The sequence below is a fragment of the Lepisma saccharinum genome, chromosome 17 (genome assembly GCF_977018435.1).
Source record: "Lepisma saccharinum chromosome 17, izLepSacc3.1, whole genome shotgun sequence".
Taxonomy (NCBI): domain Eukaryota; kingdom Metazoa; phylum Arthropoda; class Insecta; order Zygentoma; family Lepismatidae; genus Lepisma; species Lepisma saccharinum.
The window spans coordinates 30,938,543-30,952,891 of NC_139245.1; the positions used below are offsets into that span (position 1 = coordinate 30,938,543).

Genomic DNA, 14,349 nt, shown 5'->3' on the forward strand with positions numbered 1-14,349 from the left:
GTTCTCCCACCTAACCCCGTTTGACATTTACCTAGTGTACATAAACAAAATCATAAAAAAGAGAAGAAAATACAATAAAAAATGGTTACAAGGAAAGAACAAAGATGAGATTTAAAAAAAAAAATCAAGACAACACGTAAAAAAGAAAGAGAGAAAAAAAACACATTCACGCACACACACACACACACATTAAAACACACATACTAAACATTTCTGAGCAGGACATTCACGCACGGATGTTGAGATTGATGTACATGATTATGGTAGTTTTGTGAGATACGATAGAACAACGCATACGTAAATATTACAATATAGTTGTAGATTTGTCAAGCATTGGATTGGATTGGCGAGGCTCGTATGTAATCTAAACTGTATTGTGTAGTGTTACTCGTGGGAGCTTGAACAGAGATATTGTTCATCTAACAGAAAATTCTTTAGGTTATTCTTAAATTTGTTAGGACTGGGGAGGGAGGTAATGGAGGGCGGAAGTTCATTCCATGTTTTTGCCGCTGAAAATGTAAAAGACGATTTGAAAATTTCCAGTGAGTGTTTGAAGAGTTCAAGTTTCGCTGTTCCTCTTGTTTTGTAGTTGTGTATTTCCCTTCTGGTTTTTAGTTTCTCGAATAAATTTTCGGGAATTTTTTTATGCAAAAGATTTTGTATAAAGCAACAGAAATGAAGTCTGCGACGTCTGTTCATGTTTAGCATTTTGTTCTCGTTCAGGGTTGGAAGAATATGATCGAATTTTTTAATGCTATATACGAAGCGTAAACACGAATTTTGAACTTTTTGAATTTTGACCTTATTTCGAACAGACAAGTTTGCACCGTATACTATATCACAGTAGTCTAGAAGAGGGAGAATCAGTGTTTGCACAAGTTTCATTTTAGTATTTGTATTTAAGTATTCATTAAATTTATAGAGGGATCTTAATGCTGCGTAGGCTTTCTTAGTTTGCTCTTGAACGTGAAGGTCCCAGTTCAAGTGTTCGTCTAACATAACTCCTAAATTCTTTATACTTTTTGAAGTTGTGTCAATGTGCCAGAATGGAGAAAACTGAGGTGAGAGCGGTGATCAAATCTTTTGTGAAGAAGAAGTGGACGGTATCCAAAATTCATGAGAACTTGGTGGATACACTAGGGGACACTTCTCCTTTATACAGTATGGTGAAGAGATGGTGTCGTGAGTTTAATTGTGGGAGAGAGTCGTGTGAGGATGAACATGCAGGTGGAGCACCAAAAACTGTCATGACGACCGAAAACATTAACAAAGTCCACGATATCGTGCTGAAGGATCGTCTAGTCACTATCCGTCATGTTGCCGAGATGTGTGGCCTGTCATATGGCACTGTGCAAAACGTAATTACCCAGGAATTGCAAATGAAAAAAAAATGCTGCAAGATGGGTCCCTCGAAACCTCACCCCAGATCAGAAGCGCACCCGAGTGCACATCGGTCAAGAACTTCTTGACAAGTCTCGTGCTGATATAGACGATTTCCTTGCCCGATTTGTAACTATCGATGAAGCATGGGAACATCACTTCGACCCAGGAACAAAATCAAAAATCATGGAGTGGAAACACCCACATTCTCCACCAACGAAGAAGTTCAAGATGCAAACGTCAGCCAAGATGGTGATGGCCTCAATTTTCTGGGACTGCAAGGGTGTCCTTCTTGTGGACTATCTGCAAAGAGGCCAAACCATCACTGGCACATACTACAGTGACCTAATCAAGAAATTACATGATTCCATCAAGAAAAAGAGGCGTGGGATGTTGACCCGTGGTGTGCTCCTTCACCAGGACAATGCACCTGTCCACACCTCACGCTATCGCAGATGCATCGTACGAATTCCTGCCCCACCCACCCTATTCCCCTGATTTGGCCTCCAGTGATTTCCATTTGTTCAAACATTTGAAGAATGACATTCGTGGGTAACAATTTTCTGATGATTCTGAGGTGATAAGGGCTGTGGACTCATGCTCGGAGGACCAGTCGGAAGATTTTTTTTTGCAAGGTATCCAGGAGTTGGAGCACCGATGGGAGAAGTGCATTAGAGTTGCAGGGGAGTATGTTAAAAAATAAAATAAAATTGAAACCCTATTGCCTCTCTTTCTATGTTAGGGTCAGAGCAACCTGATCACCCCTTATAATGTTATCTGGTTATCAAAATTTTGCGATCAAACAACTTAATTATGAAAATGTGATTATTTTACCTCTGACTTACAACTTAATTTCGCAAAATTTGTTGGATTTTCGAAGTTAGCGGGTTCGGGTTCCGGCCTGCTGTTCGTCACTTCATCAATTCATTTATAACAACTAATCCTCATCTTCACGATTAACCAAAAGTGGCAGAAATGCAACGTAAAATAGCAAAAATACAAATACGCAAAATTTGTTTCGTGTTCTCATGATGCTACAGAAGCTGGAGTAGCATTTATGTTATTTCACGTTATTAAAAAATGTGCCACTCTGAAAATAGTTGAAAGTTTAAGACCGTCATTTTCCTTGGCCATTATATTAATGCATAAATAGCCATTAGGCCTACAAGTTAAACTAATGATTTGGCTTTTAAAAACATACTATTGATACACAGAGTTGAAATCTATAATCATTAGCTTTATGCGTGCGATAAAATATTCAAATGTAAATAAAAAACGGTTGCGTCCCGTCCTTGTAGCTATATTTTAATACTAGACATCCTGCACTCTCCAAGTTTTCGTGTAGATTCATTCTAACACTGAAGATGATATTCCGAATTTGTGTCCCAGCCATGTTTTCTACCGCTTTCTTATGTACTTGTAACCAACCGTCTACCATTCCAACATTTCTAATATATTGTATTTTCTATTCGTGATTATATACGGGTTCAACGAGTCAACTGAAAATCGTCAAAAATATAATTCATTCCTTGATGTCTGTTTTGGTTCTATCGAATGTGACATAACTCTTGCAAAGAAGGATTAATACGGAAATAAATCACTTCCAGAAATTGAACTTCAGAATAGTACGAAATTTAGAACAAACCCCTCATCCTTTATATCCTTGAAGATAATACAAGCTTATTATTTCATTTATACCATCCTTTTATGTGAGTTACTATAAATAAGCCATGAATTGTTTATGAAGTCTTTTAAGTGTCAGTGTAGCTATTGCTCACTATTTATTTTCATTAGTCCAGAGGACCAGTGAAGTATAAGCATTTTCATTCTCTGTAAGAAATACACGATTCTGAAAATAATTTTTGATTCTATATTTAAAATGTATAGCTTTATGTCGTGTAAGGGGAGGCCTTTTGTGACAACACACAAAAGTCAATGTAGTACAAACCGGTCACACCGAACCCACAGCCAATCTTTTGAGGGCCTGTGTAATATCCATTTGTAAGCTAACTGTTCCTTTACAGCCTAGTTTTTAGTAGACCTATAGTATAGGTATGAACAGTGGCGGCGATTTGGAGGCCGAGGGGTGGCAGTTGCCTCCCCCCACTTTTCTCCCCGCACTCTGCTAAACCTTATCTAAAAAAAGAAATATACTGTTTTTGCCTCCCCCCCCCAGTTTTGGCACCTTGTCCCCCCGGTTTTGGAACCCAATCGCCGCCACTGGGTATGCAAATTTTAGTCCTCAAAAAAGGGTTAATTTGTGGGTTCATAAGAGGGTTTATTTATGACCTGTCCATGCATACAGTTATTGATAAGGAGTTTGTGTCCGTATATACAGACGGGAGCAAATAGTGATGAGTCACCTGGCATTTTAATTTCAATCATATTTCCTAGCTTTGCATGTCCAATGTTAGGAGAAATAGGCTACATAATCTAGAATTCTACTGCAGCATTTTTTTATTTAGTACTGACGTACATTTTGACAGCATTGAAATAATTGCGAACATACTGATATCTTAAAATATTTGTTTTAAAAACATGTGCAGTAGAATTCTAGAATTATGCTCAGGGAGGGTAATCGGGTCGAACGTAGGTCGCGCTCAGAATTTGTTAATTAAAAGAAGATCTCATTAAACAGAGGGTATCGGGGGGCAGTTGAAAAACAAGGTAGCTATGATCGTTTATTTCTATATTATAGTCGGTACCTTCATGACTGTATCCAACAACATGAAAGAGCCTCAAAGCCAAAATCAGGAACTGCCTCATAGCAGAAGCCATTGTAATGGTTTGGCAACGCTGCAAACATTAAAAGCAGACGCCATTCTTCACCAAGCTGTAAACTTTGGGGCAGGACCAGGTCGTTGGCACGAAAACCATAGGCTAAATCACGCTTCTCATACCACCACCACCACTCACCCCTGGGATCCTGCTCTCCCACCCTTTTCTCTATCGCCAGACAGATGGTCGAGCGATTTTGAGGAGGCGGAGCTTAGGGCCGTTCCTGGAATATTTTGTCTCAAGTCTTTCGGGGAGGTGAGGAGGGGTGTTTGTGATTTAGTGAGGTTGTTCTACGAGTTACGCCTTGTGTTCCATGCCACGAAGGGAATACTTTCTTATATTCAAAACAGCTATTGCAAACGTATTGTTAGAATAAGCAAAGTTTATTGTCTCCCCTTTACACTTTTATGACGATTCAGGCATGTGGCCCCTGAAAAACTACCAAATGTGTAGTGTTGCCCACGAGACGAGACTTTGGCCTGTCTCGTCTCGTGGAAATGCTGTGAAATGCTGTCTCGTCTCGAAAATATTCGTTTGTCTCGGGACACATGATCAATCTCGTCTCGTCTCGAATTTTTAAAAGCCTGTCCCGTCTCGTCCCGTGGGCAACACTACAAATGTGACTCCTGGCATTATTGATCAAAGAAGCCGGGAGACGTGAGAAAGTTATTGTTGAAAGGTCGGTCAGAAAGTAAATGTTAAAATGTTCCTGATTTGCAATGATTATTTATGCACAAATTTCTGGCCCAAAATTTCATAAAAATCCATTATTTATTATTATTATTATTTTAAGTCGCGTAGTATTTTTAAGTTATACAGTATAAAATCCTGGCATTTATCAAATCATTACCGTCTTTAGGCAATGAAAATGCAAAATAATGCTGAAGCAAAAGAACACAATATATTTCTTGAGGTTAAATTACATCTCAACATAGAGTTCTGCAATTGATGGTGTTAAAAAAAATAAAATAAATAATGTAACAAAATATACAACAATATACAATTTGTTCAATATCTTTAAGAACCCTTTGCATCCACTGAACGTTTTCAATGGCTATTTCATCGTCTAACTTTACACTAGTGGGTTCTTGAAATATTTCCAGGTGGGGGGAGTCAGTCAGTGATGTTTTTGTTAGGCCCCTAGGGCTATCAATCCCAAAACTGTACGAATTTAAGAACAAAATGACCAATATATAAACGCACCCCGTTCGTTATATACGGTTAATATATTTTTATTTTTAGATCCTTCAATTTTTTTAAAACACGTTTAACTAAAATGCAGCTCGCATTGAAAAGCACCCAACCTTCAAACTTATTTAAGAAATATGGAGATATTTTTCAAATTCTGCTCAGTTAATGAGAGATTTAATTTTTTTATAAATGGAGTGCAGAAAATAAAATAAACCCATCACATTTATTTTACAATTTCAAGGATTTTCGATCCTGAAAGAGGATAAGGTATAAAGTTCGAAAGAATGAAGATGGGCTAAAATGAACTAGAAATGATTACTTATAAAGGATTACTATATGGTGCTTTTTCCTAATAGCTATGTATAGTTCGAAATGCTAGCTAATAAAATTGACACATTTTCAGTTAAAAAATGGTGGTTTCTTAAAAATGCATTCTTTAGTACGAAATTCCTACGCATAATCAATAACACCACTACATAGGTGAATCAAAGAGGGATGTGTGCGGGCAGAAATTTTAATAAACAACAAAACGTTCGGGATACAAAATGTTCGCCATTTTCCTACAAAGTCGAGACATTTTCTGGACAAGAAATGCTGAAGATTTTCCAAAACTGAAAATGTCGAATTTTACACACCATTTCTCCCAGGTTGTTTTCGCAAGTTTGGAATGAAAACTACCCTTTCCAAGAAAGTTTCATCATAGTGCAGAAACATGAAAATTAAGCACTCGAAAATTTTCGGCCGTTTGGGATTCCGAAGATCGGGATCAGTACAGGACCCCTCCCCGCCCATCCACATAAACATTTCGGAATCCAGCAGATTTCAAGTTTCAAATAAACTTACTTCTCCGAGAATGTTTGGCCAATGTTTTCTAAACATATTCTCCGCTTTTTCTGTTTCTTCAACAGAAAGACGAATTTTCTTGTAGTGCAAATTAAGTGTTTCTGAAAATGTATAGAACATTTACAATTTCTTCCCCAAATTCTCTAAAAGAAACACGGAAAAAAGCTAAGCATTTGGATATTGAAGACCTTTTTTTTATTTTTATAGTGCAGTGAAGTGGCTATTGATGCTGCAGCATTAGGCCCATTCCTGAAATAGGCCCAGATGAAAAACGACGAGATTTTTCCGAGAGCTGAACAGTTTTATTTTGCTATATTAACCTGAAAATAAATCTTAGAATGAAATTTGGAGCCCCAATTTTGGACACCTAGACACAGCGTTACTTATTATACAGTTACTATTATTCTTTGCGCTGTGACGTAACTATAACGTCGTTGTGTTTATTGTTTACCGAAGATTTTAAGTTAATGCTATCAATTTTACGTTTTAAAGAGTGTACTTAGTAGCAGCATCAGGCCCAATTTCATCTTAATCCGGCGCGGCCCTAGTAAGCTCATAGAGGTTAATCATTACAGAGTTCTTGAAACGATGTGGACTGGAGCATGAATTATTCTCAACAACATATTGCGACGGTAATTTCGTGTTTTCAAAGATACATGTATATTCCTATGTAACGCACCAATATTTATTTTTTGCGATCATGTATATTTGGGGGCTGCAGCCCACCCAGGTTCTTGTCCCGAACCAAAATCTGAACCTAAAACGCAATTTTTTTTTATCAGAACTCCACCATTTACTTGACTCGTTCTTTCGAACAATGAAACCAAGCAGAAAAGGAAGTGGGCGATTTTTACGGCCTTACTGCTTCCTTTCTTCCTTCTTATCTACTTGTTTCATGGGCAAGTTGCATGTCTTTGTGACCTCAGCTTTCAGCGTTCAGGTAGAGGGTTGTGGTTAAAAAGGCGAGTATTCCAAACATTAAATGCGCTTCGTTTGTTATCCCCCTTGAACAACGAACTCCTGTCTCTTCTACTGATCCGTGATAATTTTAAGAACAGTACAGACACTGAAACCAACCTACAAATGCCATACACATCAGCTACGTATACAACATTTTCAAACCATAAGCTTTCTTAAATTTGTGACCTCCAATTCCTATGGCGCAGACGAGTTATGATCCTTTCTCTCTTGCCGCAACTGCAGTTAGTCGTACAATTTTATTATACGTTCAATCTCCTTGTATGATAATGCACATCATAAGATTTACTTGGAGCAATTTTACAATACCGGATAATTCCCCGATTTCGTTCATATTTCGCACTCAATAATTTAGGGCTCCTAATCAAATTTCGAAAATAAAAAGGGGGGTCCGTGATCTCAACCGACAATGCACGATTGCTCATTATTTACCTGTTTCCAATACTTAAAAAACGAAATATACATTCCTGATATTACTACGACCCCAAATTTTAACTATGTTTGCCTAACCTAACCTTACCGTGAATGGTTTGTGGGGCACCGTAAAAAAAATGTGACCGCCAAATATTAACTGCAGATTCGTGATTAGGAGCCCTAAATTGTTGAGTATGCGAAATATAAACTAAATCGGTGAATTGTAAAATCTTATACCGATTACTTCAAGTATAGATTTCAGCCATTTTTTCCTGACATTTGAACCTGGAGCGTAGTTCCTAATCATGTGCAGTACAGTCATTCCTTTATGTCAACAAGTTAGATTGCGTAGTTAATATATATAATTAGAGTACGGATTTTGCATATTTTATTCCGGTCCTCTAATTAATATGCAACCGGGTTCTAAAGTTGTTTCAGAGCATTCCGAACCGAAGTAGGGGGTTTTAAAGTGCATATTTAAGGTGTTCGTGCATATTTACTGCGTAAACGCATATTACGTGAAAAAATCATTAAATTGATAGTTTTTTTAATATATTTGTTTTCTTGGTTAATGTTTCGTCTGTGGAATGTGTCGGAGAGTAAAATTTTCAAGCACAGGTGTACGAAAACCTCTGTTTATGCGTTGCATGTGCAAAGCCAATTGGCTTTGTAAATGCACACTTTGCATCCCTCCCTTCGATTGTGACGCAACTGGAGACAGAATGAATGTCTTTGTGTTCTGCTCTCACCCTTTGGGAAAATGTCAAGAAAGAAATTGTATCCGTTCTAACATCAGTGGGGAGAATTATTGCAGAAAAGGCAGATAAAGTGACTTCCAAGAACCCAGGTTTCAATTTTTTGTGAAAAGTGAAAGCTGTGCTACAAGGTGAATCAACAGAACTATTACAAGATCTCACGCCAGAGAACATAGCTGCATTGAAATATTGTCCAGTGACAAGTTGTAGTGTGGAGCGCACTTTTTCTTCATACAAGGATATACTAACTGACAAACGGAAAAAAAATCACTCTAATCAATTTAGAGAGGTATGTTGTAGTGCACTGCAATGTAGATAAATTCAAAACTACTTAACGATTTTCGTTATATTGTGTTTAACAACTGGAAATAGTAAATTCAATTTAATGCAAGATTTTGTAACCTTACTTGACATGGAAGCTGTTGTTACTTCGTCTTTACCTTCAATGGTCACTATGTGTGTGTGTAATACTTTAAAAAATAAATGTATTTCGAGGATTTTTTTTTGTGCCTATATCTTCCTTTAGTGCATAATTTGCATATTTGAGTGCATAGATGCATGCATAGTTTCCAATTTTTTAGTGCATATTGACCCGCACTTTATAATAATACATACCTGTGACGTGATAACACTCCTATAACTTGATTCTCTGAATATGGACTGTCGTACTGTAATTTACACTAATCAATAACTTATCAATACATTTTATGAATCCTTTATCGAACTTTTCTGTAGTTTCCTATTCATCAGTATTTTCGCCTGATTTCACGTATTAAGGTTTAGTCACAGATTGCGGAAGTATGCTCATTGGTTGTCAGTACAATGTTACTCAGTGCCACTTACGTCATAATGTTTTTGACGGGAGTGCTGTAAGAAATAATTTGGTTCACCACCTATTTCTTAATATTTTTCTTTCTAGTTTTCGTACTTAGTGAATAGTGACTGACAGACCGTAAATTACACACAACGTCTGAAGAGGTTGCAATTTGGAAAATGCAACTTTTGTTTTTTGTCTGTTCCACTTTATATAGAAATCCGCTAGTGGCGCTAGTGTACTGAGCTATTCGTTGGTATGCAAAGATGTTTTCATTGCTGCGCCTGACACTTTTTTTCACATTAAAAAATGTAGTAGGTCTACAGTTGCAGATAAAAGAGTAAATCATATTTTGAACAGATGAGTCTTTTATAAAATTTTCACGGTTGGCTCTATAGTTATGCTATTGACGTGAATTGTAAATTTACGAGCAGACATATCAGAGGGGGTGGGGGGAAAGGGGTGGATGTCCGAAGGAAAAATTATAAATAACTTATTCTAGCGCCATTATAGCAAGTACGGATAGTGATATGAGTGAAATGTTTCCACGATGGTATTTATAGAGGGAATGAGGGGACAATTCCCGGGATTAGCACATTTTCAGGCCTTAGATACTCTAGACAAAATTACCTGTGAAGAAGTCACTGAACCTCCCCCTGAAAATTTTTCATAGAAAATAATTATACATGATCCACTCTTCATTTTGGATACACATATATAGTGGCGGCGATTACGGAGGGCGTGGGGGCACTTGCCCCCCACTTTTTGCCACTTTTGCCCCTGCATAATAATGGCCTCTTAATGCTAAGCCTTGTCTACCAAGAGAAAGCAAACTGTCTTTGTCCCCCAGTTTTGGCACATTTAACAGAGCTATTACTACATTTACAGTGGGATCCATGAGTATTACCATGCAAATTGTCCACCACCATGTTCATGCACTTTATTTGACCCAATAAGAGCTTCAAGAATTAAAAGAAAACTCAAAACAAGCTGTTGGCAACTTCTGCACCAGTGTACATCAAAATCCATCGCTTAAAAACACACAGGATCTAAGAGAAAAATTATTGAAAATAAGTCCTAGGCAATTTGTATGGTAATACTCATGGATCGCACTGTACTAAAGAGCAGCACTGATTTCTTGTATAACATACAAGTTTGGCTTTCTCTTTCATAAAATTACCTACTTTGATTTGAACCTGATAGCTGTCAACCACTCCCTCACCCTCAGCATCACTTTGGATCAGAACCCATGCAGTGCTGGAGGTGGAAAATATTAGCTGGGGGATGTTGGGTCGGTCCTTGAGGTTAGCTGGGGGATTCTCCTATGATTTAATGTGGTGGCAATGAGACAACCGGGGAGATACCATTCTCATTCATTTTGAGCACTGAACTCATGGTAAAATGTCTGTTTTCTTGACATTGGAAATAAAGAACATTCTTGAAACAACAGTCCTTTGCAGTTTGAGGGACAATTGCAAGTGTTTTTCTTTCCATGGTTAGCACTACTTTGATTTCAAGTAGCTCCAAATTGTCCTCACAATACTGCACCAAAATTTGAATATCCTACTAATGATCAATCAAGTGAACTTTCAGACCAAAGCGACAAGCAACATGTCACTTGGAAGGGAAACCTCAGTAATCAATGCATAACAAGTTGCACGTGTTACATAGAGCGAGAAGTTTTGTCAGTAGTGTGCATCTTGCCGTCTCAGTCTGTTGCTTGTGTGGTAAATGCTTACTTATAAGACTGAAGAGGTCTGTACCACTTCTCTCTTTGGTGTGAACCCCAGCTGTCAAGTGTTTGTTCAGTCTGAAATCTCCCTAATCATTTGACTTCACAGGAGACCCTGAAGATGATTCACATCCACTTCTTAACTCAGTAGTTATGAATGCACAAAGAGTAGTTAAGAACCCTATCATTTAAACATTTTCATCATTAAAATACCCAGGTTGATATTTAAGGAGTTGATGAGGTGGGAAACCATTTCAGTTGGAATGTGTATATGTCCTTTGGGCATATTATAGGCCTACATACTATCCATGTGCTTTACACAAGAAGTTAAGATACTAGAATCGCCCCTTCCTCCCACTGGAAATTTTCGAATACCATACCCGATACATAGTCCTCCTCCGTGGCCGTGCGGTCTAAGGTGCTGTTTTGCTTTGGGCACTGACTGCGGGACGGCATGAGTTTGAGTCCACTTGAGTTCAGTCTCTGGGTTTTCGGCCTGTATATAGGACCGGTGGCAACCCACCATCATGAGGAAATTGGGGAGCTATGAGTGAGTAGTGTAACCTGTCACAGATATATCATACAATGGCTGGGGGTTCGACGTGCTGACCCCAAGTAGCCCCATTATTGATTGAAGATGTCCACACCTCTAGGTAGGATCGTGGGATGGAGACTGGCAGTCGGGAGATAGGCCAAGGTCTTTCGATGGCTGTCCCACCATGGATTATGTTATACCAGATACATGAGAGGAATATCACCACAGAGTTCGAAGTCAAAATGAACATTTTCTTAACTGGATAACATGCGCATGTTCCCCCCACTTCAAGCACTGACTATTATTGAAAATAGAACAAGTTGAAAGGAACATATGAAATTGTACAGGCAAGAAAATTCAAATTCAAATTGTTGCACAAAATATTTGTTCATCGCATGTATGAAGATTATTATTTTACTGTAATGCACACAAATGTAACTACAAAGGTAACTTATCTGTGACTGCGTTACAAGTAACTCATTACTACCAAATACTATCATAAACCACAATTTTTAATTCGATGAAAATTTATGCTTACATGACAATCTTAACATACACCCCACAGAATTCTAGAGTTGTGCCATGTTTTCTTCAGGCATGGGACCCACCTTTCTTGCAATGATCCACTGTTGCCATGTTTGCCTACGAAGGAACCTGAAATCAAACAATTGATTAGGCCTACCGCTGCCCATGGGAGTTGCCAGAAATTTTCCTAGGTGGGTCGAATCGAAGATGTCAAGGACACCCCCTACCCTCAAAAATATTGTGATACAGACCAGTGGCATATGCAGAAATTTGTCAAGGAGGGGTTCATTTTTTAAAATTATTGCATTATCGGTATTTTGCAGCAAACGCAGTAGTATAAGAAGCTTCGAAACGTGTGAAAGTACAAATTATCAGAGTTTCAGTGTTTCAAATTATGAAAGTCTCGTACCAAATTCGATATCTCAAGACCATTTTTAAACAATGACGCAAAATGAGGTGAAATAAAGTGCTTAGTTTATAAATTGGAAAAAGTAGATGGAAATTTCCAGGGGGCTTGACCCCCCTGCTGATGCCCATGCCGCTGCCCGCTTGTTTGTGTAAAAAGCGGCCACCATCATATCCCTCCTCCCTCAAGAGGTCAGCAGGGAAACAGGATTTTGTCAACATAACTGTTCTGTGCTGTGAATGGGCACCAGTAGTTATCTTAACTAAGGTGTAATACTGCTACTGAAATTCTGAACCAGTCAATGGGCTTATATGGCAATCCATTTTCAATAATAGGCAAATAGGTAAGCCATTGTAGTGGTTCTTTTCTTTCCTAATTGTCGAGCAACAATGTGTTGAAACTGTTACCATGAAAACTTTCCTGCTTTTGCCTTTAATACACAGGTTTCCATAACTGTGCAAAATGCATGGAGGTTTTGCACACTTGCCACATTCTGAATAGAGGGAAAACGAAAGTACTTTGCACGTGCTTGTAACGTTCACGGTGCAAACTAGCATGAAGCCGGAAACACCTAAAGTGGACTCAGATCCACCTGTGATTTGCCGAACAGGCTGTGGTTTCTACGGAAGACGTGACATGGATGGATTGTGCTCAGTCTGTTACAAAGCAACTGTTAAAGCAGAGAGAGGAGACAAGACCAGAACTCAAAATGGCAGCAATCAAACAGAAACACCACCAGTTGAAAACAAAAAAGAAGAGCGAACTGCCGAAACATCTTCGCCTAACCTAGATCCGCCCACAGATACAGAAAATCACGACAGACCAGTACCTACATCCGAAGTCCTTAATGATGCAAAACCATCAACAGAAGGTGAGACATCGGAATCAGAGAAGACCGAGTCTGTTCCCGAGGAGAAGAAAAAGAGGAAAAGAAACTGTTGTGGTGTCTGCCAAAAAAACCTAGGTCTGACAGGCATTGAATGCCGTTGTGGAGGAATATACTGTGGGCTTCATCGGTACAGTGACACACATGAGTGCACTTTTGACTACAGAGCTATGGGAGCAGAAGAAATTCAGCGAAATAATCCTGCTGTCAAACCAAGTAAAATACGAAAGATCTGAAATTTTTCATAAACTATGTTGTGAAATTGTTTAGCAAGTTTTGAAATTTTAGGCAAACTGTATATTTTTAACAATTCAGTTATGTTGAAAGGAAATTCTAACTCTGCCACAAAATTTGATTAAAAGTAGTCTTCTCATATCAAGCACCAATAAATATATTTACCTTCCTTTTCTGCTTCAAAAGTGTGTATTAAATTTTAACTTAATTTGATTTCTTAAACCAGTTTCTTGGACAAGTTCCCAGCGAAGTAGCCAATTTTGTGTTATTGCAATAGAAGATAATATTACAGACTTGGACTGTTAGACAGGGTTAGATCTTAAATACCCTGTTCATGTTCATAGTTTAGGAAGAACATAATGCAAGTTACACCCTAGTTTTCCAGTAATTGCACTGGATATGCATAATTGAAATTATATCAGCACTTGTAATGGAAATATATTACTTTCATTGTGCTACAATGCTAAATTAAAAAGTGGCCAATTTATTCACCAGAAAAAACATTTTCGTACAACTCGGGAATGGTGGTGCTCCTTTTTTCAGAAACACTAACATTATGGTTGACAATGACATGAATATACACAACTGTGTGTGTTCGAATTGTAGCACATATGCATATGGTCTAGTTGAAATTTCTCATTGCACAATAAAGTAATACATTACTTGGTAATGTGGTCATTTTGCAATCAAAAGGTTCTGGGTTTGCTACGGTAACAGTAGTATAAGCCGGAGACACATTAAACTCCTTTGTTTTGAAATAAAAATCATTGCTACTTACCTCATATGCATAGCGGAAGATTTTTCAAGCTGGATATCACTTTTTTTTCCATGAAAAAAGCGTTATTTTTAACATTATAATCATTTATTGGTCGTTGCTA

At 38.0% G+C, this 14,349-nt stretch overlaps 1 protein-coding gene across 1 annotated transcript; it reads left to right on the forward strand.

Moving 5' to 3' along the window:
• The first annotated feature begins 12,787 nt into the window (after positions 1-12,787).
• LOC146001255 (uncharacterized) lies at positions 12,788-13,641 on the forward strand. Its single transcript, XM_083138559.1, has one exon. It carries the CDS (start codon positions 12,907-12,909, stop codon positions 13,471-13,473), a length of 567 nt encoding a protein of 188 aa, XP_082994685.1. The 5' UTR covers positions 12,788-12,906; the 3' UTR covers positions 13,474-13,641.
• The last annotated feature ends 708 nt before the right edge of the window (positions 13,642-14,349 follow it).

What these genes read in the sequence shown, in the direction of transcription:
- LOC146001255 (XM_083138559.1), top strand. Translation starts at nt 12,907, where the DNA reads ATGAAGCCGGAAACACCTAAAGTGGACTCAGATCCACCTGTGATTTGC.